Genomic DNA, 25,637 nt, shown 5'->3' with positions numbered 1-25,637 from the left:
TTAATCACCGTCTGGCTGCTGGAAAATACAAGGACGGGACTGCACGCACAGGCGTCAGAAAAACGCTGCTCAAAGCTACGGAGGAAGAGCAAGCTCCCGCCCGAGCCTCCACACCTACTAATTCACAGGTGTCTAATGCAACCGTTTAATAAACATGCAGCAGAAAATAGGCCAACTGGAACTACGTGAACAGAGATAATTCAAGAGGCCGCTAAAATGGTTTTATAGCACCAAGCATCTATTACAGGATGTTTGTTATTAAGGTATTTAGTATCTGCAGGTTTACCATTCTGCTGGAAGACATTTATCTTTGGGAGAAAAACTTAGCGATCTGATCAAGACAGCCTCCTATAGGCTTCCTGTGTCAAAAAGCAGACACGAGCAGCTCACGCTTGTCCCACAACAGTAAAACCAGATGGCCTGAGCCTTTGCTGTATGGCTCCAGTTAAGGGAATTCAGGCCATTCCCTGCACATTTGCTCCAAGAAAGGGCTTTACAGGAAGGAAGACACTGCAAGCACTCTAAACCTACCATAGCTGGGAACCTAGGAGGGCAGATCCTCTTGAGAAAGTAGACTAATATTTTTAGACTAATATTTATTAAATTATGAGGATCTTATATCTTGGTAAGATCTGAAACATGCCAGATTAAACTTCTCTCCTTCTCCCTTAAAAATGTCTATGGCTCTCCGAATCTAGTTAAGTATGCAGGCTCAGATTTTCATACAGAAATAAACACACATCATCTGGCCAGAAAACAGCCATTAACCGTTCTCACAAATAATTTGTGTCACACAGGGTCAGTTAGGCCCCCGTTCTGGACCAGATCTTTTTTTCTGCCAGATGCTGTGCAAACAGGAGAAAAAGGACCAAACCCATTTGAATGGGGATACTTTAATACAGAGGTTCAGTAAAAAGATATGTTGATGTAAAATTAAAGACGTTTGCTAAACCACTCCTTCCCTTGAGCTTTTTTATAGAGTCCTATTCCTGCACATTCAACCTCCCAGAAGTCTTCCCCCCACCCCCTTTTCTTACATACAAGGAAAAAAGGCCTTATTTCAGTCTTCTGTGTCTGCTACCACAAGTCCAACCACATCCATTTAGAGAGATGAAGCACTATTACAATATATAAACCTTAGGACTATCATACCAAGGGACTGTGATGCAACATCAACCACAAACCTTGCTTCTGGAGCCAAGTGTCAAAACTGGTTTATTTTATAAAGTCTGTCAAGTGTCGACATTGGCAGAAGGCTGCTAGACTCCTGGGACATGTCTCAAGATACTTGAATTCCCACAAAGTTTAAAATGTCACATTTAACCACAGGGACACAAGATGGCTTTGGCATTCAGCAAGTAATCACATATGCAGCCAGAACTTTTAACATTCATTTTTCTGCTATAGGTATACACATCCACACTTTTAGACCTCAGCTTTCTACAGTACCATAAAATGATGCTTTAGGAGAGGTGATACTTTAAAAGAGCATTATGACATTAATTTAGTGTATAATGATACCAGAGCATGGTCATCTCCTTTCTAGTAGGAGTTCCTACCTTGTGCAGAAAATAACACTGTTTTATTTTAACTTGTTGTGTATGGTTGGAGAAGCAGGGAGTGAGATTGAGTAATGGGGATGAAGGAGGCATATGAAAATCCAACCCCAATTTCAATTAGCTTCAAAGTGAACATTGCCATCTACAATTATAAACCTGAAATACAATTTATCAGTTTGCCTATTGCCCAACTCCTCCCGCCTACATTTATCTGCCAGCCTCACTGTCTCTAGAAATACTTCAAGAAACTCCTTAATAAGAGTGTAACTGTTTATCTTTGCATACTTTGCTAGTTGGTCACCTCAAGACACAACAGGTTTCCCCAAAGGTCGGGCTCTCCAGGAACACCTTTAAAACTGTAGCTCCTTTTAATGAGCTACCCAGTTGACTTTAAAGCCTTGTTTGGTACTAAACCCTCAGTCTACAATAATGAAATAAGTTACAAGCCTAAAGAAGCACTCGGACTGATGGGACTAAAAAGGCAATAAACAGCAATTTCAAGTTAGTTCTTTGCCTTATTTACCTCTCTTTACTTGTATAGCCCGAAAGTCATTAACACAGTAAAACTTGAGGCCAGCTTGGAAAATGCTACACAGCTAAGTAGTTAGTCTGGTTGGAAGGTTTGCTTAGTTTCCACACACTTACAGCAAGAATGACATTTTTCATGTGGGTTTAAAAAAAAAAAAACAGCAATTTTGTGGAAAGCTGGTTGGTCAGATTAGCACATCAGCGGAGGCTTGAGACGTTCAAAATAGTACCGTGCATTCCAGCAGGAATTTCCAGTAGACTTTCCCTCTTCAGAGGTTCATTTATGAGGAAACAGGTAGTAAAGTGTAAAAGGCTCCTCTGTCACCTTTATCCCTTCACTGCTTTCTTTAAAAAAAGTTGTGATTTGAATTCCATGTATTTTGGCATATTTACCATTTTCTGCTCTCACTTTGCTGGAATTACTTTACCTGTTGGCTTTTTATTGGCAATATACATTAGCAATCTTTAAAGAAGAGCCAAGATTTTACCATGTAGATTTCATTTCTTTACCTGTTACCTCCTGTGACCTCAATTCAACTTAACACAAGCAGAATGTAAATGAAATAATGAAAAAATTGTTTAATATTGCCAGGTTAGTAAAATAGGCTGGTCAACTATGCAAAGCATAGAAAAAGGTTAGTCTGCAGTCCTATAGACTTACAGTCCTATCGTACCTATAGTCCTATAGAAATATGGCAAGGTGTAGTTTAAAAAACAGAGGAGGAGTATAACAAGAGGGACTGCTGGAGAGCAGGAGAGACGACCTGTGCAAAACGCTTCTTCAGTGCCTGAGTGTCGCCGAGTAACTCAGACAAGAGCTATAGCCCTCAACAGACTGTGGTCCGAACCGTAAAACTCAGGAGGACTGAAACACCTGTCTAGGAAAAGCCATAAACAAAAGCATCGCTTAAATACTGGGTAAATTTGAAATCATCATGAGAAAGATTGCAGTGCAGAGACACTCAGCCCTGACATCTGGTCTCAGTTTTCCTGCGTTGGCAATTCATCATCCCCTGCTCCCTCCCCAGCCAGTCTGCTGCAGAGTCTTTCCTCTGCTAAAATCCAAACTATCCATCTGCTTCACTGTCACCATGCTCTGAAGGAGCTCCAGAAAGCACCTGAAGTATTACAGCACCTTTTTTTTCCCTTAAAGATACAAACATACACACATGAATAAAAGGAAAATATTGATTATGTGAAAGGGTACAAAGCTCGTGGCATACACTTGGGGAACACATCTCCCTCCCCAAAATGGCTTGCTTTTCCTTCCTAAGTAATTGCCACCATCACCATAACTGTAAAGATCCTAATTTCAACTTTTTGATTTACAGGCACAAGAGCTTTATTTAATCTTTATGGGGAAAAGAAAACCTTACGCTGTTGTAGGCAATAGAGCTGAAATGTTCGTTTACACCTACAAAATAAACTGACCCATGGAATGATTGACCAGCTTTAATATAAAAGATGGCTTAAAATTCACAAAAAAAATTAAAGAAAATTAGGCTATGAAACTGAATACTAACACACAAGCTCCGTAAGTTTAAGCAAGGACTGGGACCTCTGCGCACCCGGAGGCAGGGACGGTGAAGGAGAGCTGTAGCAGTTCCTGCCCCTACCCCAGGTGCTCCCAGCTCCACTGGGAAGGCAGCTTAACTGCTTGGAAAGCAACTCCTGAACAACAGCAAACGCAGCAGCTGTTTCTTCCCCCGAGACGGCCCAGCAGGAGTGGAGACCTCCCGGAAAGGAGCAGGAGGAGGTACGGGGCCAGGCCACCCTCCAGTCAGCCATGCCCGCTCCCACGCAGGGATCCTCACTGGACCCTCTGCCCTGACTGTGCCAGGCCACAAACGCTCAAGAGGACACGCAGAGGTAGGCACACATCCCTTGTTCCTACTTAAGGGATGAGAAGATCCATTTTTGTAGGAAGAAGGCAAACGCCAGCATACCCATCCAGGCAACGAGGTCAGAGGCGGCCTGGTATCAGCCACGACCTCGGTTACCACCTGAAGCCTGCTTGGTCACCTCAAATCCATGATTAACAGAAAGCACTTGCAGGTTATTGGAGCTGGCACCACTGAATCCAGAATAACTCCCTCCTAGTGCTCCCTGCTCGTCCTCTTCAGGAGTACAGCGCGCAGGCAGGGAGACGCTGCTTGGCGGCAATTGCCCACACGGGGCTTTGGGGCAATTCAAAATAGAGTTGTCTGGCCCTTATTTCCCATTTACATACACAGTAATAAGAACTACATTTTTCCTTCATCATCAGAAATAGTTAGAGCTATAGGAGAGAACTAAAGCACAAATTTAACTCTCTAATCTCAGACCTCCAAGCGAGGTTTGGAGAGGGCAAAGCCCCACCCTTTCACACAGTAGGTCCAGTGCCCGAGTAGATAGAGTCAAAACTGCTTTGAGTGACAATATGACACATCTACTATCGTACATACCACTGCAGAACATCAGATAAAGTGAGCCAAATGTTCCTCCTTACTTATCAATAAATGCAGTATTTTCATTACCAGAACAAGTCACTGACAGCTGCACACACAACCAAGATGTACTTTCACCCAAATCATGCCCTAGCAAGTCTCTAAACAACCACATTACTTCTACTAAATTAAGATTTCCTCTAAACTGATACAAACTTTGTCGATTTCTTATCTAGAAGTATTTAATTTTTCAGCTTGCTTCCTTGTGTCTACTCCCTAATCCACTCTACAAAAACTGAAATTCAGATTAGCGTAGCAAATACCTGACCACAAGACAGCTCCCTCTCTGCCCTGAATCCATTTCCACTAACGAAGATACCACAGTCAATGTTAAATTATATCAAGAATAAAATATCAGGAGAATTTTCTAAGCATTATGCAACTGCTTCAAAGCAAGCATGCATTCTACTTAAAATAGCAATATCAAGACCACTAAAACACAGGAAGTGTAACTAGCTTTCAGTCATTGTTATGGCAACCGTAGTACACACAGTGCACATAAATTTAATGTCAAATTAGGCTACTAGTTTCAAGTTTTAAAGTCTTTACCCAACAAGAGAATTCACATCCTTAATGGCTGAACACTGACTTGTGCCTTCTGCTGCACAGCCACATTTTGTTTCCTTTTTTGAAGCACTACTTCAGAAGTTAACACTTTTGCTAGAACTTAAAACTAAGCTACTTAAAATTAAGTTTTGGGGAAAAAAATCAAAAAAAGGAAACTACTGGGCGTTATTGCCATGGTTCAGCATTATGGTGTTATGGGGAACTACGCCTCTTGTTTTGCCTGTTACTACCCACAATACTAAAAAGTTGCATTCAGCTTTCTAGAATAACTCACATCAGTTAAATCCACAGCAAAACTATATGATCTTCTTTCTCATGATATGTATCAAGGCAAGACTTGGAGAACAAGCAAGCTGCCTGGTTGAAGTATGATGAGAGCTGTACACTTTCCAGGATGTTCTCAGCCATTTATTATACACTTATTACCACCGTGGTCAGGCGCGATGTAAATTCCAAGGGATATGCAAACATCGCTGCAAGTAAACTCTCTGCACATCTTCGGCTGCCGTACAACATGGGCCGAGGTTTGCACACGGAGGCTTTGTGCCGGTTCGTCTCCCAGCCCTCACTGAATTACAGTGAAGCTTGTCCCCTGTTGGGCTCTGGAAAGCAGTATTCAGAACAACTTCTGAGCTCAGATATAATGAAAAAGCATTTGTTGCATGCCTGATTTTGTAAAAACAGATAACCATTTTTCCTCAGTAAAAGCTCTTTCCCAGATTGCCCTCATCTGAGCAGGATTCCCAGCTCTTCTCGGTACCCTTTTGTGGTCTGTCTGAGGTCACACTACTGCATATCCATATTGAGATCGCAACGCATTATTTCTTCTCCTACATTGTATTAACATCATATGCAACATAAGACTTGTTTTACTACTGAACCGAGGCCAGCCAGCTATTAGAATCAAAACCAGGCAAAACAGTTGATCTCAAAAAAATTAAAAAAAATCACAGAAGCAAGCAGTACATACTCAAGCCTCATCTTGTTCCTACAGTTTTACAAGGCCCCACAAGCCAAGAGGAGTATCACTGGCAGAAGCACACTGGAAAACTATTACATCTTAATTTACATACAAGGAATATTCAATTTTATTCCTCATTCCATTCGTCTGATATTGAGACAGTTTCTTGCAATTTTCTTACCACTGCAGTGCCTTTATGGCTACTTACAGCTTTATGAAACGGCAGGGTTAAAGCAACCGAATCCCCTCGTAGAGCCCTTGGGTAACTGGAGGCTCTGCAGGGAGCAGGGCAGTGTGGGGCGGCCCCGCGGCCCCCCTTCCCGCGGCCGGCGCTCAGCACGGGCCCGCACGGGCGGCCGAGCGAGGCCCTGGCCGGGCAGCAGCGCCCAGCAGAGAGGACGCAGCAGAGCTGGCGCGGCCACGGTCAGTCGCGCTGCGTCGTCCCCAAGGCCTGGGGGGCCCTCGCTGCCGCTGGTTAACCCGCGGGCCGGTGCCCCCCGCGCGGTCTGCGACCCCATCACACCCGCGTTCTGCGGATCAAACAGTAAACCCCACGTTCGGCAGTAACACCACTCAAACCGACTCAGCTTGCCGTCCCCCAGCCACCAGCGCTCATCCCGGCTCCAGCGGCTACGTCATGCTGGCGGGCCCGGCCGCGGGCTCACGCTGCGAGCCAGACCGGGCCCCAGTCCAGCCCAAAATAATCTGGTGGAAGGAGTCATGGTTGCTTCTTCCAGCAGCAGCGCTGACTGAAAGCGCACATGAAACTACAGCTTCAGGGTGCGGTTCCAGGGCAATTTAAACACACTTAAACGCTGGCTGCCGCAGCCCCACCTGGCCCCACGCGCTCCCCCTCCCCGGAGCGAGCTCCAGCAGCTGCGCAAGCTGCTCCGAGCCGCTGCAGGGGCCTCAAGTGGCTGAAAATCCAGCAGCGCAAATCGACCCTGCCCAGAGTGATTAGTTTCCTGACAGATTAGGTCTCCGCACATCGCAGGAGCATTAGTGGCAGATCAGCTGAAGGCATGCTCAGCAGACCCAGACACCACGCAGAAACCTCACTCCTTGCTTACAACAGTCCATAGCAAGGTGTGAGCTGGGATCCGGGATCCCAGCGTAAGTAAGACCGGCTGGGAAGAGCAGCTCCCCTCATGAAAGATGACCCTAAGATACAGGAGCATGTTTTCAGCAAAGCAAACCTGTGTCTTGTTCAATTTTCAGCTGTTTTACTTTGTTTATAATCACTCTAACCAGACTACTAGGCACAGATACCTTCTGTACTTACCTATGGCTCCCCAAAATACCATTGACATGCCCTCCTAAAACCATGAGTAAAACATCTATTAGCCTTCAATCCTGTGAAAAAGCAGCTGCTTTAATGAAGCATATTCTTGTACACAGTTCGTGCATTTCACACTTCTGCTCTCCCCAGGTTATCCTGTGCTGTGCCCCTAGAAGCTGTGAGGCTCTGATCCTGCAAACAAAGCTGTACGGAGCAGTTCTACAAACCAAGCACAAATGCTTGATGCACAAATGCAGGAGGGTATTCTTAACCTTCAGGGCGAATGACCAAGAGACCACGACTAGCTTGCACAACTGTATTTCCCAACCGTACCCCCTCAGACTGTGAGGCCAGGTGGGACGTGGTTTAAGCAAGATGCCGCGAGAGCCTCGTGCCGCACTTCGAACAGAGCAGGCCAGAACCCGCCAGCAAGGACCGGCAGAGGAGTCGCTTGTCACAGCTCAGGGTCGGGCTGAAGCCATCGTCGCTGGCTGCCTATCCTGATCCCCCCAAGCAAAGGGGAGCACCCGGGATGAGGACACCTTTCTCTGCCACCTCTCCGGGCTGGCAGGGCAGACACAGCCCCCTGAGCCAGTAGCTCCTTAAAGAGCAGCAGTGGTTTGCCAGCGGTTGCGAGTCAGAGCCGTAAGGTGCTCCTGGCATCCGGTTCCTGGAGAACTCGCACTTATCCTGTCTTTTGACTTGAGCAGTAAGTTATAACGGAGAAGGGATAAAAATGACAAAGTACCTCCAGGTAAGTGCTTCTGGCTGATGCATACTGACTTAACTTTGACAAAAACAGCAATTTTTAAATTTAACGCTGAAATAGGCCACTGACAAGTTCTTAGAGGTTGATTATTTGCTTGCCCATTTCAAACAAAAAGTGTAGGAGGGAGAGAAGAGTGCCGTGCTGGATTCGTGCGAACACCACCTGATTCAGTATCTCCCTTGAAGGGGAGCAGGGGTATTGACGTCCAAAGCAAAGTTCCCCTTCCCTCTACCCCACCAGCTCCCAGACCCCCGCGGGAGGACAGCGATCCCGTCCCCTCGGCTCCGCCAGCCCGTCGCTCGCCCCGCAGCCCCTGCCGCAGCGCCCAGCAGCGCAAACCCAGCCCCTGCGCCAGCTGGAGCAGCAGCTCCCACCTCCGCCCTTTCCCCCCTCTCCCCAGCTGTGGATATAAGGCACAAAACTTCCCGTGGACCATCCTCCTCAAAGCCCGGGGATCCGCAGCCGAGGCTCTGCACCCCCCGGACGGGTGCCCCAAGCCTGCCCTCCGGCATGCCCCACAGACCCCCGGAGGTGGGCACCGCTCCCCCGCCAACACCGCGCTTTGCCTCCACAGCACATAGGAGTTCAAGGATATTGACTCCCAAAAACCACCAAAACAGTCTGGACAAGTGAAGCAAACACAGCAGGTTAATCATTTCCTGCAAGGCGCAGAGCACGGGAGCACACACCACTTGCTTATCATCCCAGCTAAATATGACCCACCACTCCTGCCTGTCACCGTCGTTTTTCCCACCACAAATTTAAGATTATTCCTAGTATATCATAGCCAACTTGAGTCAGAAACTGTAACAAACAAATCTTGAGCTAGAACTACTATGTAACTGAAATAGTAGTTTTAACAGAAAAAGCAAGTTGCAGATCTGCATACCTCCTGTTCTCTGACTCAAGTACTGGACTTGAGCTAGCACACTCGCGTGTGCTATAAATTGTTTCCAGTTTAATATTAATACTTCCTGTTTTAACAACATTCAAGTAGCTTCCAACATGCTGTAACATAGCTCGGTCTTTTCTTTACCAAGGAGACTTTGGGGGAGATGAGCCTGCTTTGTACAGAATAAAGCACAGAACCACTCCTACGAATGAATTACACGCACTTGATTAAACAAAGCAGTTAAACTTTTCAAGTCCTCATTCAGCAGTTTAATTATTAGCAACGTACAAAAGAAGAAGAGATAAACAGTGTTTGGTTGCCACATTACACCCATCAATAAAAAAAGGACTAGAAGAAAAGTGTTCTCATAAGCCACAAGTGCTGCAGAAAGTATATACCCAAAAGAACATATATGCATGGGATACAGTCAAACATTTTTTAAAAAAAGAATGTATTCACCCATCTGTTTTCATTTAGTCAAATCCTATGAAAGGTTTACCAAAAGATTTTTCCTCTGCAATTGAAAAATAGCCATTTGTTTCCCTTCACTCACTACAGACATGCAGAGAAAAATTTATAGGTTCTGAAGTCAAACACTTTTCTAAAAGCCACTGGTTTGCGAGCTTTCACATCCTGCAGAAGTAGGAGCCTAGATGCAGTTTCGCAGAGAGGCGTAGGCTCCGTTTCACATCCGAGCAAGCTGATTCCCCCTGCCTATCTCCACACGCAGTGCAGCTCCCCCTCTTAAAACTTCGCTCCTGCTCATTTGCCTCATCTGGTAACGCCTAGCGCCAGCCACAGAAGCCGTCCTGGGAGCCAGGACCGGCAGCGTGGGGCTCTCCCTCCGCGCGAGCTACGCCCTCGTCGCTGGACAAAGTCAGTCTCCCTTGTATTTACCCATCTTGGCCCCATGAACCCAGCTTCCCAGCTTCAGCAGGAAAACGAAGATTTCTCCAGCTGTATCCAAAAGAAGATATTCCCAGCTGCAAAACCCAGCTTGGCTGCATGTCTCAGTTCAGAAGAAGGTCAAAATTTCAGGGACAGCCCTGTGTGGCATTCATTTCTGACCCATTTCCCAGCACCTCCTTTTCAGCACCTTTGATGATGCTGAAGCATCTAGCTTCTCTCCCAGTCGGTACCTGGGGACCTGGGGCACACTAACCCAAGTACGTTAAGTCAGCTACGCTGAGCATGGAAATGCCTGAAATCCTTTGCAAATCCAGACTTTCACGGCCTAACTCACTGTAGCTTTATTACATTCCTGAAAGTGTCATGAAGCTGTTCAGACATTTCCTATAAAACATAAGTAATCATTTGTTTCTGTACATAGCTTTCAGGGAGACCAAGCTACTAAGGACGTGAAGGTGTTGGGAAAACAGCTTTCTTGAAGACTTACTGCTGCCTGATTTACTATCTTCACATTTAACCTGAAAGGCGCAATAAAGAATTATACTTTTCTCTCCATAACATTCAACAGCACCAAACATTTTTATCATAACAATCACTCGTACCTTGAGTTTTATTACAAGTCCCAGTTCTCCGCAGCTCGGTGAACCTTTGCAATCAGTTGTGCTGGGGTTGAGAAACAAGCCAGAAAACAGCTGTAGCCACACTGGAAATCAGCTATGTAAATTCAGTTGCAGTGAGCCTGTTAATACCGTTTCTGCTGTATAAGCTACTTCCTTGTACTCGGCATGATCTCACTTGAGTCCGTGCTGGACATGAACATCTGAAAAACTCGATGAAAATGAAATCTCTTCCACATCTTTTTTTAAGCTGTTGACAGAATGGGGGGCTGGAGGCACCTTTCAATACGTGGTTCTTGAAGCCACAGGGGTTTGGCCCAACAGCCCCAGAGCAGGCCCAGAGATTTCACTCTGAGGGCCTGTCTCCAACATACAGCATCCTCCCTGACCAAGCGCTGGAAAGGGATCTTGAAAATGATCAGCTCCAAGATTTTTTTCCAGATGGACATTTTTGATTTACTACATTGGCAAAACTTGCAACACAAAGCTCATTTTTAAGTTAGGGATATGCCCTCTCAGTTACTCTCCCTGTGTGCTAAAATTCGAACTCGCTTAACTAAATAAACGGTCTTAGACCCTGATGCTCAGGGACACTTCTCCCAGCAGTATCCATCAAGCTCAAAACATACCTGAAGCGTGCACATGCTCTCCTCTCTAATCATGGCACTGAAATGCTACTGATACGCATGAAGACAGTTTCATCTACTTCCTAGCAGAGAATTATCACCTCCGTTAAAATGACAATTTTCTTCAGAGCAACATAGGAACTCTGCCAGGAGCTTGAAACCAAAGTTGAAAGTCCAGGTTAGGCTAAATGTTTAAAACAGTACTAGTCCACTGGAGCAAGGAGTCTTAGCAATTTGATAGCCTAACTTGGACAACATATTAACTCTGCTGGAAAAGCCAGCACAGACGCACTAATTAGAGCTGTCCTGAACGCAGTCAGTTGTGCTTGCCAGTGAGCCAAAGTGCGGCTCTAGAGAAGAGACAACGTACGGTTGAACGTATATAGAGAATGTACAATCTACAACTGGCTTCAGAGCTCAAATAATGCTGCCATAAGCTTTCCAGTTAGAGAGCCTTTTCTCCTTTCTTGGCTTTTCTTTACCTTTTTTTAAAAAAAAGTTATTTCATCTCTCCTCATCACCCCAACAGCAGACAAATATAGCGTAGAGAAAACATACTGGGTTCTCTAGATACAGCTACAACCAAAAAACGTACCCAATATATGTACTCATACTTGTTATACAACTACAAACAAGGCGATGGTTTGCAGGAGTATGGGCGTTTTTTTGTTGCTGGTTTTTGTTTCAGTTTGGTTTTTTGTTCTTAATTATAGGTGTCAACCTGGCATATTTGAGGCGGCTTTGTCCTGTCCTCTGCAGGGAAAAGGTCTAGGCAAAAGACAAGGATGTATTGGTGCACAGCAGCCACAATCTCTCACTCAGGGAAGGACTGAGTAGCCTTGAAGGGAGCCACCTGAGCCCAGGAAAGCAGGCAACATTGATCGGAGGGGAACAGGAGCCAGACGAGCCGAGAAGGACGCGCTCCTCTGCTCCCAGCAGAGCACAGAAGGCACCAGGAGAGGGGCTAAAGCTGAAGGCACCATCTTCTCCTCTCGCTCCCTGGCAAGTGACTCTTAACTATCACAGCAAAGCATAAGTCCAGAGAGGTAGACTGCATTGTCAAGTCAATATCCAACACATTTACCATGGTCATTCTTTCCCATGGCAAATAAAGGCCTGAGATTCTTAAAGATACCCCGAACACCTCTGAATAAGGTCATCACATCACCCTTGCTGCAGGGACAGGGACCTGGGCACAAAGGACGAGCCCTCTGCTCACAAAGCCCCATCTTTGACCATATAGGACTTTATGGCAAATTAGCAAGTGCCACATTTATGTCCAGCCCAGCAAGTCTCAAGAACCAGCCAGACCTGAACTGCACAGTGAAACACCCGCTGTCGAGGCCCTGCCACACCACTTGCGTTTCAGGGCTTTTATACACTCTGGGCAAGCTCCAGTTCGCTTCCGTGAACGAAACGCTCGCCCGCGCCCAGAGGGCTGCCCCGAGTGTCCCCTCCAGCGTGGCGTCCCCCCAGGCGCCTGCTGCGAGACCGCCCTACCGGCACGCCGGGACGCCTGGGCGATTTGCTTCAAAAGCAAACTCTCATCATCACTAACGTGCTAACACAGACGCACATGCTGCACGTCTCCAGCAACCACACCGAGAAACATTATCTGTACCAGCAACCGTGAACATGCCCTGAAAGGCCCGTCGGACACCGGCTAGCACAAGCAAACAGCCAGACCCACAGGACGGCTCAGAGCCTGCCCCGCCTGCAGCCGCTGGCCTAGGAAAGCGCTCAGGAGGGTGCAGCACCCTGCAAGCCAACGGGGACGCGTCCAGCTAGCACCTTCGCTGTCTACCAGGGTGGAAGCATGGTGGCACCTCGCATGGGTGAGGGAGGTTGTGTTTTTGTCAAAAAAAGATTGCAGGAGCAGTTTTTAAAAAGCTGCTCTGCTGAAACCTGGAAAGCTGCTAACCAGACCACGGGATGCCGGGGCCGAGAGTTTTACAGGTAATTTGCATGCTCACATTCAGCACTGCCTGAAGTAACAGGTGTGCTTTTAAGGCGGTGGCGAAGCCCCCGCGGCAGGGCTCCGCACGAGAGCCGCGCCTGGGGCCGCCGCGGGAGCCGGCCGGCGCCGGGAGCGAGCACCGCGCGGCGGGGCGGAGGGGCTCCGCGGCTCCTGCCGAGCGCCTGCGCCGCCCCTCACCGCGCGCAAGCTGCAGCGTGAAGTTAGGAAGCTCTGACCCGAAGTTACGGAACTATAAACCAGAGTTTTTCAAGTCACGATCCGCAGTTGTCACAGAGTCGGAATCCGAGTTCTAAACCTAGAGCCCGAAACTGTACAGTTAGGAACTCAAAGCTATGAAGTTGCAATCCGAAGTCACAGTTACAATCTGAAGTTGCAACGCTACGCTGAAAAGCGACGGCTGCAATCTGAAGTCCACCAGTCGCCATCCAAAATCACAGCCGCGACCCGCTCGCAAGGTTTCGGAAGCCCCGTGGAGACCGGTCCCGGCGCCGCCGCAGCCCGCGGGGAGCTGAGCTGCTCTGCCCCAGCCGCAGCCGCGGCCGCAGCCGCCCCGTCTCGGCGGCGGCCGGTGCTTTTTCTCCCCCAAACCCCGCTTTAGCACCAAAGCGGGCGGCGGGGGAGGCCGCGGCGCTGCCCCGCGCTCCCCGGCCGCGCGGGCCCCCGACCCCACTCACAGCCGTAGCGGGGCCGCTGCAGGGGCGCCAGCTCCTCATGGTGCATCCTGCCTCGGGGGGGGGGCGCCGCCCCCGCCCGCCCTTCTTATGTGCGGCCTCGGCCGCGCTGATTTGCTGCCGCCGCCGCCGCCTCCGCCCCGCCGCCCCGCCCCGCCCCGCCCCGCCCCGCCCCGCCCCGCCGCCCCCCTCCGCGCCCCGCCCCGCCCCGCCCCCCTCCGCGCCGCCGCCGGCCCGCCGAGCCGCGTGGGCCGCAGGCAAAAATAATAAAAAAAGTTAATAAAAAATTAATTGAAAAATTTTTAATTAAAAAATTAATTCAGAAATAACGGCAGGAGCGCAGCCCTGTCCGTGCCCTCCGTGCCGCGCGCGGTCCCGGCCTCGGCGGAGGCGGACGGGCTGCGGGGAGCGGAGCAGCGGGCCGTGGGCCTGGCCTCGCGTTTTGCGGTGGCTTGGTGGCCACCGGCTCCCAGGCGACATCCGAAGTGCACCGGAGCGGCCTGGAGAGGAGCAGAAATTTCTCAGAAGTCGGTACATTTTAGGGCCGCGGCGGGGCGAGTCCTGCTGGAGGGCGAGGCAGCCTCCCTGCACGGCCGGCGCCGCCCCGCGCAGCCGGGCCCCACAGCGCCGGGGGCAGGCGGCGTGCGGGTGCTGCCCGCGGGGCCCGGGGCTCGGCGCGGGGCCGGGCACCTCTCGCTGGCGTTGCAGACTGCCCGCAAAGCGGCCTTGCGCTTCCTGCAGCGGGGGGCAGGTGGTCGCGGGCGAGGCCGTGCCTGCAGACGCAGCCATGCTCTCGGCGTCTCTCGGCATTAGCTGTGGGGAATTTCATTTTCAAAATAAAGCAGTGCTAGGTCTCAGGAGACTCCTCTCTGGTTTTCCGGAGGTGTGAGGATGTCTGCAGGGCATTTGCAGGGCCGCTGCTCTGCTCGTTCCCTGTGTCTGTCTGTGCTGGGTACAGTTCCTGGGATGAAGAGGTGTTGGGGGGCAAAGGACATTTCTGGTATTAAAATAGGGATTATACAGGACGGAGGGACTAAAAGAGTACAGGAGAAAAATGACACCCAACAAGACAGACACTTCTTTTTACAGAGATCATTTTGATTTTCTCTCGTCCCTTTTCCTTATCCCCTCAAATGCACATTCTGCAATACAGGGGTGACCACTTACTCTAAACGTGTGCTGCGCAGAGACCGGTGGAGCCTCGCTCCTGACTTGGCTTTCCGAATGCCACTGAAGCGTCTTTCAAAAAATCACCAACATGCTTGCTTCTGCTGTTACGAAGAAACGAAATGGGTAGCCAAGCCAACACAAAAATAAAAAGATTTGCTTTCACAGTTAAAAATACATTTGAGTTGATTGAAGACATTTGCTTTAAGTGATTTTTTTGTCATTTATCACGTTATACTTAGCCTAAATTAAAAAACATACTTTTCCTCATTTTTTGTTCTTTTGTCAAAATTACAAACTTTGGAAAGGTTTTAAAAAATATCTTTTCTGCCTAAAAAAAATTGAGTGATGTTTTCCACCAAAAAAAACTTACGAAAAAGATAGTTTTGACAGAACCACATGATGCTTTAAATAGCAAAACATCTTTCTTGAAAAATGCTCAACACGATCTGCACTTGAAGTAGCAGAAGGGGGGGTCTCCCTCCAAAGGAACCGTCAGGGAAAGCCGTGGAGGGTCTCTGTGAGGCAGGGCCAGTCTTTGGTGTGTTTCCGTGCTCCCTCACTTGCTATAGTACAAAAGGCAGGAGCATGCGCAACCCCAGTTTCGTGTGCGTGTACTTTGGCACTGCTGCTGAAAAAAAGCAATCCTTTCAGCCCCGTCTCCCAGCCCCATACCCGTGGGGTACCCTCTGCCCCGCTGCCCCCAGTGCTCTGCACTGGCCCAGATATTCACGTCACCGCGTGGGGACTCAGGGAACTGATCCACCTGAAAAATTAACTTTTCCTTTTGAGAGGGTTATTTCTTTGGTCATCAGTTCCTCAGTGTCTTTCGTGCAGCAGCCTCTTGAACGCCGGTGCCAGCCCGGAGCGGGGGGCGGCCGGGGGGAGGAACGAACGGCTGCGGTGGGAGAGCTGCGAGGGCTTTTCGGTCGCAGCAGTCTCCGCAACGCGCACAGAAGGACAGGCACCACACAGCCGAGCGCTCTCGGCGGGAGATGAGCTAGGTAAAAGTGTACTGGAGCAATAAACTGCAACCATGTGGGCCAGTTCATGACCTCTTGTGTTAGATTTGTTGAACTTTGGTTTTCTGACTTAAAAGGAAAGCTCCATCAGCTGTGCGCGGCACGAAGATTTAGACACCTCTGGCAGGAACAAAGCGAGGGGCGACGGCCTGCCCGTGCGGGCTGCCTGGCGCTGCACGTCACGCGGCCGGGCAGCCTCGTGCACCTCCCTCCTTTCCTTCCTCCTTCCTCCCCTTCCCAAGCCCCGCTGCAGCTGCGCCCGGCACCGGCGGTCGTCGCCTGCTGCGCTTGCAGCAGAGTTGCCCCGCGAGGGAAGCCAGCACGGTTCGCGCTCTCCCAACGCGTTACGGGACCCTGGCTGTAATAAATTATATAAAATAAACCACAGATTTCTGGTCAGTCTAGACTAGGACTATGGCCCACGTTCTCTTTAAAGTGCTTAAATGCTTAGCTTTTATAGTTATTAATAAGCGTACACTTAAGAAATCAGTGTAGTCAGCTATCTAGAGTAAATGTTTGAATCCAAACATTTCCTGTTCTCAGTCCAGGTCCTTTAATGGAGCTTAAGATCAATGTCCTCAGCGCAGTATCAAGGACATCGCTCGGTGGATCATGTGTTTCTCACCGCACGCTTGCTAACAGCCCAGCTCCGCCTTACGTACCTGTGTGTGAACGAAGGGACTCGCACCACAGGGAGCGAGCCCACGAGCGAGCTTGGCGGGACTTAGCCTTGCCCGTTACCGGCCTTTAGAGGCAGCTGTGAACTGCTCCACGTCCAAAAGGGAAATGATCCGAAAGAAAACTGAAGGACGGGAAAATGAAAGTGCATCTTTCATACACCTCATTCCCTGCAGTTGGATCAAAAATCTTCAATGGCCTACGCTGCTCCATGTTTCTTGACAGTCCTGTTGTGTACAAAGGGATTTTGCATGGAGAAGGATATTGATATTTGAAATTCCTGAGTGGCTTATGTGGCAGTGACGCAAATACATGCAGGTAATTAGAGACACTGGACTTTTTGTTGGAAACAGCAGCTTTAGTGTCACTTTTTCTGTGACACTACCTTTTTTTTTTGTTTTTGTGAATCATATGCTTTGGCTGGCTGCATTTGTCCTACAGAAAGGAAAACTCCATTTGCTAATTTAATTTTTTTTTTAACCTATCACAGAGAAACGCTGTACCCTTTTGATTTTTGCAGGAGAGAAAGGCTGGGCTGGAGCACTCGCCCGCCTGGGTAAACAGAGGCAGAGCTGCTCCTTGGGCAGGGCAGCCTGCATCTGTGCCGAGCAATGCAGGAGGAGAATAACTCCCGACAGGCGCCCAGGTCCCGCAAGGACCTTTTCCACTGTTTCCTCCGCGCAGCTAATTAAAGCCTAACAAGCTGGAGCTATACTTGCCGTCCTGGTGCTTCTACAGGCCAAATAGCAATGTGTCGTAACCAAAAAAGTCTGGCAGCACGGAAGGCGAATCTCTGGGCAAGTCACACCCCTCCGCAGCGGCACGAGCGCCGAGTGCCTGAGCGTGGGGGCTGCTCGGGGAGCCCCCGCGCACGAGCAGCGGGGAAGCCGCCGGCTGTGCTCGTTTCCGTGGCAGATGGCCGTGTCCGAAGTCATCTGCCACGGCACCGTTATTCTGGGGGGTTTCCCCAGGCCGCAGGCACGGAGACGGCGGGCGCGCGGCTGGGGAGAGGCAGGGCAGGGCAGCGGGTCGGCCCGAGCAGCGGCGGGGAGGGAGCCCAGCCCGAGCCCTTCGCACGCGGCAGATCGGCGCTGCTGGAAGTGTCAGCTAGCAGAGCGGGTGATGCCTCACGGGAGCCGCGGTGGCAGAGCTGGGCTCCCAATAAAGTGCTGAGGATTTCGATGGGGGTCCCAGGTGGGTCCTGAACCCCGATCTAGAGCTTTGCATAAATTGTAGCAAAAAGGCCACAACCGCTGGGTTTACAAATTAAAGCTGAAGGTTAAGAGGTGCTCGTGGTAGCATTAGGGACTAGGAAACCGGGAGCTGCCCCTGCAGCACAGTCAGCACGCGGCGCTACGGCAGCGCGTCGTTCGGGGATGATCTGTACCAACTGCCGCCTCTGCAGGGAGAGGCATCAGCTGCAGGGGTTAGCACAGGGCACTGGGCTAGGTTACAGCCTCCTCCTCACTGCTGCATTCGTGTTATGCATTATTGATCGTTGTGAGGTAAGTAAGCAAATATGTCACCACGTAACGGGCCTTAGGGCCCCCTGAAATACCACAGCTGGCATTAGCGAGGATTCTGTAACTTCCCCGTGCTGGGAAACACGGCGAGGGACATTGCTTGCCCCTTCTGCCTTCCTTGTGAGTCCGGAGGAGAGAGGCCCTGCTGCCTCCCCAGGGGGGCAAACCGCCCCCTCCTCCTGCCCTCTCCCCCTGCGGCGCCTGCACCAGATCTTCCCTTCAAAGGTAGGAGGGATCACGGCAGAAACACCAATGGAAAATGCAGATTAAGCTCAAACTAGGCTGGAGCTGGGTCAGTCTGAAGCATCTTAAGGAACTGCGGGATAGTTAACTGTGGAAGAAATTCAAAATGTAGCAAACTGAATAGATAGGTAAAATGGGGACCCAGGGCAAAAGTGTTGAAAGTGTTTTCCAATATCAGCAGCAACTGTTCTGTTCAGTCAAGGGAGTATTTTTCAACTTATTAACTGTCACGACATACACTTGAGGACAATACGGAATACCAAAGCACAGTCTCTAGCAGAACATGTCCCTCAGATCTTCTAATGGTTTATAGGGCAAGCAAAAGAAACCCGAAGTAGGCCTCATCGAGCTAGATCTACTGGGCTTCAGTAGTACATTCTAAATAACGAGCAACCATTATATAGTTATATATAATTGGAATTGAAAAACCAGTGTTTAAAAACAGAAGAAATAGTTCTTGGGCTGGAGAGAAAACAAACATACAAGAAACTTTGCCTGAACCAACCTTTCACAGGAAGAAGCCAGATGTGTACAAAAACGTGCATGAAAGAACACTTTTGCATAGTGCTGACACCTGACAAGACATGGCAGAGAAATGAATTCAGTGCTTCTTTGCCAATGCGCATCCTTCGGAAATCCTGCAGCTTCACAGCACTTGCGGATCTCGTGGTGTTTGCCTTAGAGGCCCGGCTGCCAAAGTGACACGGTACCTGAGAATCTGCACACACATTGTTCGAAGGAAACGAATTTTCTAGGCCTTCTGTTTTGTGGAGAGAACTACAAGTACAGACAAATCGTTTCCCCCAGCATTTCTGTCAGTAAAACCTCCTGACATCTGAGTGAGTTTTGTGACCCCAAGGGGTCTGATTTCCAACCCCGGGCCCTTGGTGAGGGCAACACTGCGATTCTGGGCCCCACATCAGCCCAGGTCCTGAGCTGCACCCTACTCATCCGAGAAGACCCACTCAGGCACAAGGCTGGATTTTACCATCTTTTAGATACTGTTAGCTCCATACATGATCTGCCTGGATGGGGGAATGACTTGCCAAATTCGTTAAAGCAGTCCTGGCAGAAAGACGAATGCGTCTGAATCCGGGAGGCCGTCACTGCCGAAGCAGCACTTTGGTGGTACATGCTGGAACTGCACTTCAGAAAGTGTTTTGCAGCCGTGACTGTAGCTATGGGTTCCTGACACAAATAGCGGCTTATGTTACTGTGCTGGCCTAAGGATCTGGGTGGGCCGCACCATTAACCCAGCCGCAGGACTGATCTGACCTCACTTTTCTCTTACCCCTCCGAAAAGCGTGGTGTCTCAGAAGCCAGCTCAGCCCACGGGAGCTGCGTAAGTAAACTGGGGGGGGGAGGGGGGGGGCTGTGGTGAAAGTGAGAAGCAGCGGTGGGGTGGGAATGTCACGCTATACCATACCTTGCTGGTGTTACCCCTAAATGCCTCATATCATAAGCCACAGCCTTATCTAAGGTGCGTTTTTAAGGTGTACTTTTATATGTCCGTTCCTCTCAGGTGAGGGCTCCCTCCATTTTTCTCATCGAGGTTAGAGTCCCAGCAAGGCTTGGTTAAATCCTGCCTGCCAAGGTACCTAAGAAACCAGTTTCTCTGCTTGAACAGGTTTAAAAAAAAAGTATTTGTTCAAAATGTCTTGGACAAATGCCCTGGTTCCTGTAAAAGTGGCAGAGTTTTGCAAGACAGAGGTGATAATCTTTCTCCAAGAACTCTGCCAAAAAAGAGCTTTTTCCATTTGTCTGTTGGAATAAATATTTATTCATTTGACAGAATACTTCAGCGGGGAGTGACCCGCCGGGTCTAGATGTAATGAATGACCATAAAAATGAATTCAGAACTGTTTGAAAGGAGGGAACATCTGTGCCCGGCTGTAGCAAGCAGATTCAGCAAGAAGCTTTCTCTACCGGGTTGGATGCAGCAAAAGTAAAATTTAGATTGTTTCCGCACGTGTTATCTGTGAGCTAGAAATGCTTGTGGCGGTGTTTGTGTTTTTGGTTTTGTAATACAGTGTGCTTCCTTGCGATCGCATGTGCCTGGTAATGTTTCCACTCTGCTAAGAGTCCATGCATTATTCACTCATTAATATATTATTTATTTATTGCTTTCTTGGCAGAGCACTAGGAGCTTTACATTTACAGGGTAGCGTGTGACAACTAAAGCAACCTCACAGCTATTTCCTGCCTGCCAAGGGCTACCCCACAGATAAAGCACAGACTGGGCTCCTATGGATTTCCACTAGACTAATTCTGGTCTTCTCATTTCCACCACTTTTCCACTGGCACAGCTCCAGTCTTTTGAAAAGCTTCTCATTATTCACATTAGTGTAAAAATGAAGAACGTGTCTAAAAGACCGACAAATTCAGGCTCCGAGAGGCTAAGGAAGAAAATCTAATTCAGCATCCAGGACCTTCACAGAAAACACAGTGTCAGCAGCTTCCTCTTATTTAAGACAAAATGGTTTCAGTTGCATTTACTTTCCAGGAAGCTGCTTTGCTGTTATTCTAAGGGAAAAAGGTTTTCCTCAGATAACGAGATCCCAAATCAGCCACAGCTGTAAAATTAAAACCAGTATCTTAAACTCCACCTAAAAAATAACGAGAAGCCCATGTAGGTCGTGAGGGAGTGGGATCCTGATGCTGGTTACAGGGTTGTGTCAGCAGCACTTGTGGCAGGGCCCGGAGCCCGCTGCAGCTCGACACCCGCCGGGGGAACCCAAAAGCCTGGCTCACCCCTGGGACAGTACGTCCCGGAGGCCGTGTGCCCCGAGGCCCCCGCCGCTGGCAGCCTGGGGGCTGCGTCAGCACGCAGACGGAGCTGCCCAACTCCCTGGCTGCTGCTTTGGCTCCAGCGTGTCCACTTTCCACACCACGCTTTCCCGGCAGGATCAAAGGCCTCACAACAGTTGTAAGCTGTTGGCACGTAGGAGGTAAACAGCGGGCATCTTCCGTACACAAACACAGGGACATGTAATACCAAGTGGAGCGGGCTCCTCATCAGCTTCACTTCTCAAGGCCCCCCCCAATACACGCTGCTAATTCTGGTTACAGGGGAGCAAAAAGCTATGTGAAACCACTCGTTTTTTACCAGTAGAACTTCTAAATATCTCTTTTCAGTGACTGATTGCTGTTAGAAGATTTCCATAGTGCTATTTGCAAAGTTTCATCCCAGAGCAAAACCTTCTGGCAATTACAAAGCTCCTGAAAATGCCCTGGTTGAAGCAATGAGTGTGATTTGCTGCTGAGTTAATCTCTCCCTGAGCACTCACTGTCTGTGGGCAGAGGTAAACTAGTCCCCAGCTCAGGGTATTTTGCTTGCCCACGTTACGAGGCGCGTGTTTCCCTGTCAGTAAGTTTACCTGCAAGCTGAGGATCTCGGCCTGCTGCTGTGCAAAGTGCAATACAGCTGAAGCTCTAGGCAAGCTTTATGTTAGTGAGATCTTTCCTGATCCTTTTTGGTAGCTATTTTTCCTTCTCCACCTGCAGGTCAGATTGGAAATGGCACTATACCAACGTGGACCTGCGTATTTTCAATAACCAGAAATGGCTTCTGCAATAAAACTAGCTCCCCTGACATGGCCAGCATTCATGTTTCTGCAAGAAGGGAGGGTCCTATGTTGAAGTGAACTGGTATTTTTCCTTGATTTCAACATTCTTGTAACAACAACAATGCAAAGTAATATATTTAGTTACACAGGACTTTTTAAACAGATGTATGCTCTCATCCACCTATCTTTTTAGCTTATGATCAGTCAGTAGTCCTGATATGCTTTTGCCAGTCTAATCTGGAGTTTTCTCCTGGGACATGGGTTCCCTATGTTCATGTCCGTAGCTATTATGCATTTTATATATATTCTAGCTCACGAAACACAGTGTGACAGCCCTACCAAAAGTGGAAGACAGGTTAGAGTTCATACTATGTAATACTGATACTCCTGTAACTCAAGAGTATAGCAATATCTTATTGTTCCTTGGCCTACTTCAACATCTTTGCTAACAAGGCAATAGCTAGCAGCCTTTTTTTTTTCTGAACAGAACCACCATTTTATTCTAATTTTTAAAAACCTCTGATTTCAGATAGACTGAAAGCATGAAGTCAAACTCCTCCGGCATACTGAGACCTGGGCTGCAGACTAGCATATGCTACCCTGAGTCCTGTGCTCAAGTAGCCTAAGCTTGTTTTCTCATATAAGTTTAACAGAGACTAACAAAACAATCATTTCTGCAATCTTATCATTTATGGAATATCATGGGAACATATTGATAGATAACAGTTCACCAAGGCCCACCAAGGTCCACCAAACCTACTGGATGGGAAATAAACTTAGGAAAAACTGCCAGCTAATCAATATAACAGTAGGATTTCCTTTCAGATGTTCTAGCTCTACCACCAGTGCTGGAAAATATGTGTAGGCAGAAAGCTGAGTTTGCAAGACAGTCCTGCGGGGACTGTGTGCAAGGAGAGCCACTCAAAGCTAAATGACATAACAAATACAAGATTCCGCTAATGGCTTCACTTGCAGGACGGCTGAAAGTGAATTACTCTTAGTTTTATCTGATTTCTCCTTCCTATCCTCTGTAAAGTCCACCAGCTGGTCTGACTGCAAAATAAAGGATGTTTTTATTTAAAGTCAAGAACTCCCTGAGATTCACAGGGTTAAGTAGTTTGAAGTCTGTATGGACACACTTACACCCAGGTCCTGAAGAAAATTATTTCTCTTCTCTGTCAGAATTTGTGATTATTTTAGGAGGTTAAAGGCAGTGGTTAGCAGGAATGCACCTGAAGGGCAAATGTGGCTTTAAATATAGCGCCCAAAAGAATCACGTGCAAATTCCATAATTCCAAACTCAGTTTGGAGTTCCTTGGGTGAGGGGAAGAAGAAAGTCCAAGAAAAATGCAAAAAATGGCTCCTCCTTATCTTCCCATACCCTCCTTTGTCTCAGGTTTGTTTGGGTGTGTTCCTTTAGCAAGGGAATTTCTTCTCTTGTTTAAAGAACTTTCAGTGTTAGATGATTAATAAGGAAAGACACAAGTATATATGTTATGATGCAATCTACTGTAAAATCCACCATTCAGAGCTATTGCAACCACTGATGAAATTAGTGTTGTTCTGCCACAATCCAAATCTGTGCATTATCGTGATTTTTTTTTTAATGCCATTTGCCTTTATCATCCTGTGGGAGAGCTGAGGCTAGATCTGGAGCCTAAGCTATATCTGATCAGAATTCAGCCAAACTAATTAACATATGTGACCAACCAAAGTGTCGTTACAGAAGACATTTCACATTTTGTTCTTGCAGCTAATGATTCTTAAACACGTATTTTTTTCAGCATTGGATGATGGTGTGCTTGAAGGTATACTTTGACAATTTTCCATTCTGTGGTTAAAAGTCATGGCTTTTCTGGCAGATAAATCAAGGGTTGATAAGACCGACGCTGGTTTGTCTTCTCACTTTCAGGGCTGGAAACATTGCCTAGATGGATTAGTGCAAGCATTTCCAAATAGAGTTTGTTCACGTACTATCACTGGCAGCAGTAGCTGCAGCTTCTGACTCCAGGTCTCAACACAGAGATGACATTCAGCTTTCTGAGCAGAGTCCATGTGGAAGTTTGAAGAAGGCCGTGCACCATAGTACAGTCAATAGCGGTATAGTGGATCACAGTTTAAGAACCTCTGTGTAATTCAATAGCTACAGACATCGATGCAGCCAGGTCCTTTCTTTTAGCTCTATGAAATAGCAAGGGATCTCTCTGTAACATGTTCTTGGTGTCTTCCCAAGCTATTTTGCATATATAACAATAGTCTGCAGTAATGATACAAAATCATTACTGCAGTAGCATTCAGACCAATTTGGTCCACTCCAAGAGCAGGAAGTAACACAATCCATCTGCGTGCTTTCTGCAGAAAGAGTGAATTCAGCTGAGTATTTTGAGAGTTTGCATATAGTGCCATGAGAAAACATACAGAATGGTACAATTTTCAGCTCATCTTATGATTCTTAGGAAAGCCTATGGAGAACTTTGAGCCATTTCTTTTTCTCTGTTGCCAACATGAAGTGTCATATAGAAGTTCCAGAGATGACTAAGTGGGAGAGGGAGCGATTTGGATCAGATACTGATCTCACAGCACCCCAATATATCATATGCTTAACTTTACAATTGCAATGGATTAAATAATAATCACAATCCAGCTGGCATGCTAGTCAAATGCAAACCAAATGGAGGACACGCATGATATGTCTTAAAGTTCAGTGTCAGGTATACATAATGCTGCATTCCACAAAATTTTGCCTCCTCCTCTTACATTTGCACCCACAGTCTCTATGTACTTGTATCCATTCACACAATACAAAGGTGCATGCACATATACATACATACATACACACATGCACGCACGCACATGGTGCTCTAAATGAAGCACCTAATGCTCTAAATTAAGCATCACCACTTTGCTAGAATAACTGTGTTGGCCAGAGGTCTATTTTTTTCCAGTTCAGGCTGACACAGGTATGTCTGCAAAATTATTCAGAAAAATGCAGAAATGACCTTTTGACAGGATCACACGCTACATTTGCAAAACTGCTCTAAGCCCTGTTGACACAAGAATCCTTTGCTGCTGAAGGTTTTCTGCAGACCAGATGAAGTTTCTGTAAGGTATTTAGGAAGCATATGTGCAATTCTTCTCCCATATTCCCTTTTGCATTGTGCATTCCCTTCTGCACAAAAGTGCTTAATTTCTTCCCTCAATCAGGAGACTAGGAGACACAGACATAAAAGCTTCATCTCCATTAGATGAAGAGACCAGCATAGTTATAGTATCCACCCGCTTCAAACGTAGATAGATGAGGGTGTAATTTTAAGAGAACTTTTAACATGGATTACTACTTTCGCTGGTAATACTTACTAGATGAAGAATTTTTTTCACACTCCACCACAAATAGAACAGACTGGTTGCCAAAGGACAGTCACAAATTCACGTGTGCCCTAGGGGTTGTTGGGTTTGCAGACAATGCTTTGCATCAGCTGAAAAATGCTTAAATTCACATGTAGCCTAACTTTTCCCTATTGGTGACACAGCTGAAGAAGCTCATGTGCTTTGTTTATTCCATCATCTGTTTGGAATAACCTATATTTGGAAATGTA

At 47.8% G+C, this 25,637-nt stretch overlaps 1 protein-coding gene across 7 annotated transcripts in view; it reads right to left on the bottom strand.

The window, feature by feature from the left end:
• LOC135324402 (ras GTPase-activating-like protein IQGAP2) overlaps positions 1-13,962 on the bottom strand; it is a 126,829-nt gene extending 112,867 nt beyond the window's left edge. For 5 of the 7 annotated variants that reach the window (XM_064500567.1, XM_064500565.1, XM_064500568.1 and 2 more), the window contains exon 1: positions 13,846-13,961. In XM_064500567.1, coding sequence (XP_064356637.1) covers positions 13,846-13,891 — 46 coding nt within the window. In that variant the 5' untranslated portion in view covers positions 13,892-13,961. Of the gene's footprint in view, positions 1-13,845 lie in introns of all 7 variants that reach the window. The other 2 variants (XM_064500562.1, XM_064500563.1) reach the window with 1 other exon arrangement.
• Positions 13,963-25,637: the final 11,675 nt, after the last annotated feature.

The sequence above is a fragment of the Dromaius novaehollandiae genome, chromosome W (assembly GCF_036370855.1).
Source record: "Dromaius novaehollandiae isolate bDroNov1 chromosome W, bDroNov1.hap1, whole genome shotgun sequence".
NCBI classification, from domain to species: domain Eukaryota; kingdom Metazoa; phylum Chordata; class Aves; order Casuariiformes; family Dromaiidae; genus Dromaius; species Dromaius novaehollandiae.
Note: the sequence above shows the minus strand (reverse complement) of the source record. Positions and strands in the feature narration are given on the sequence as shown.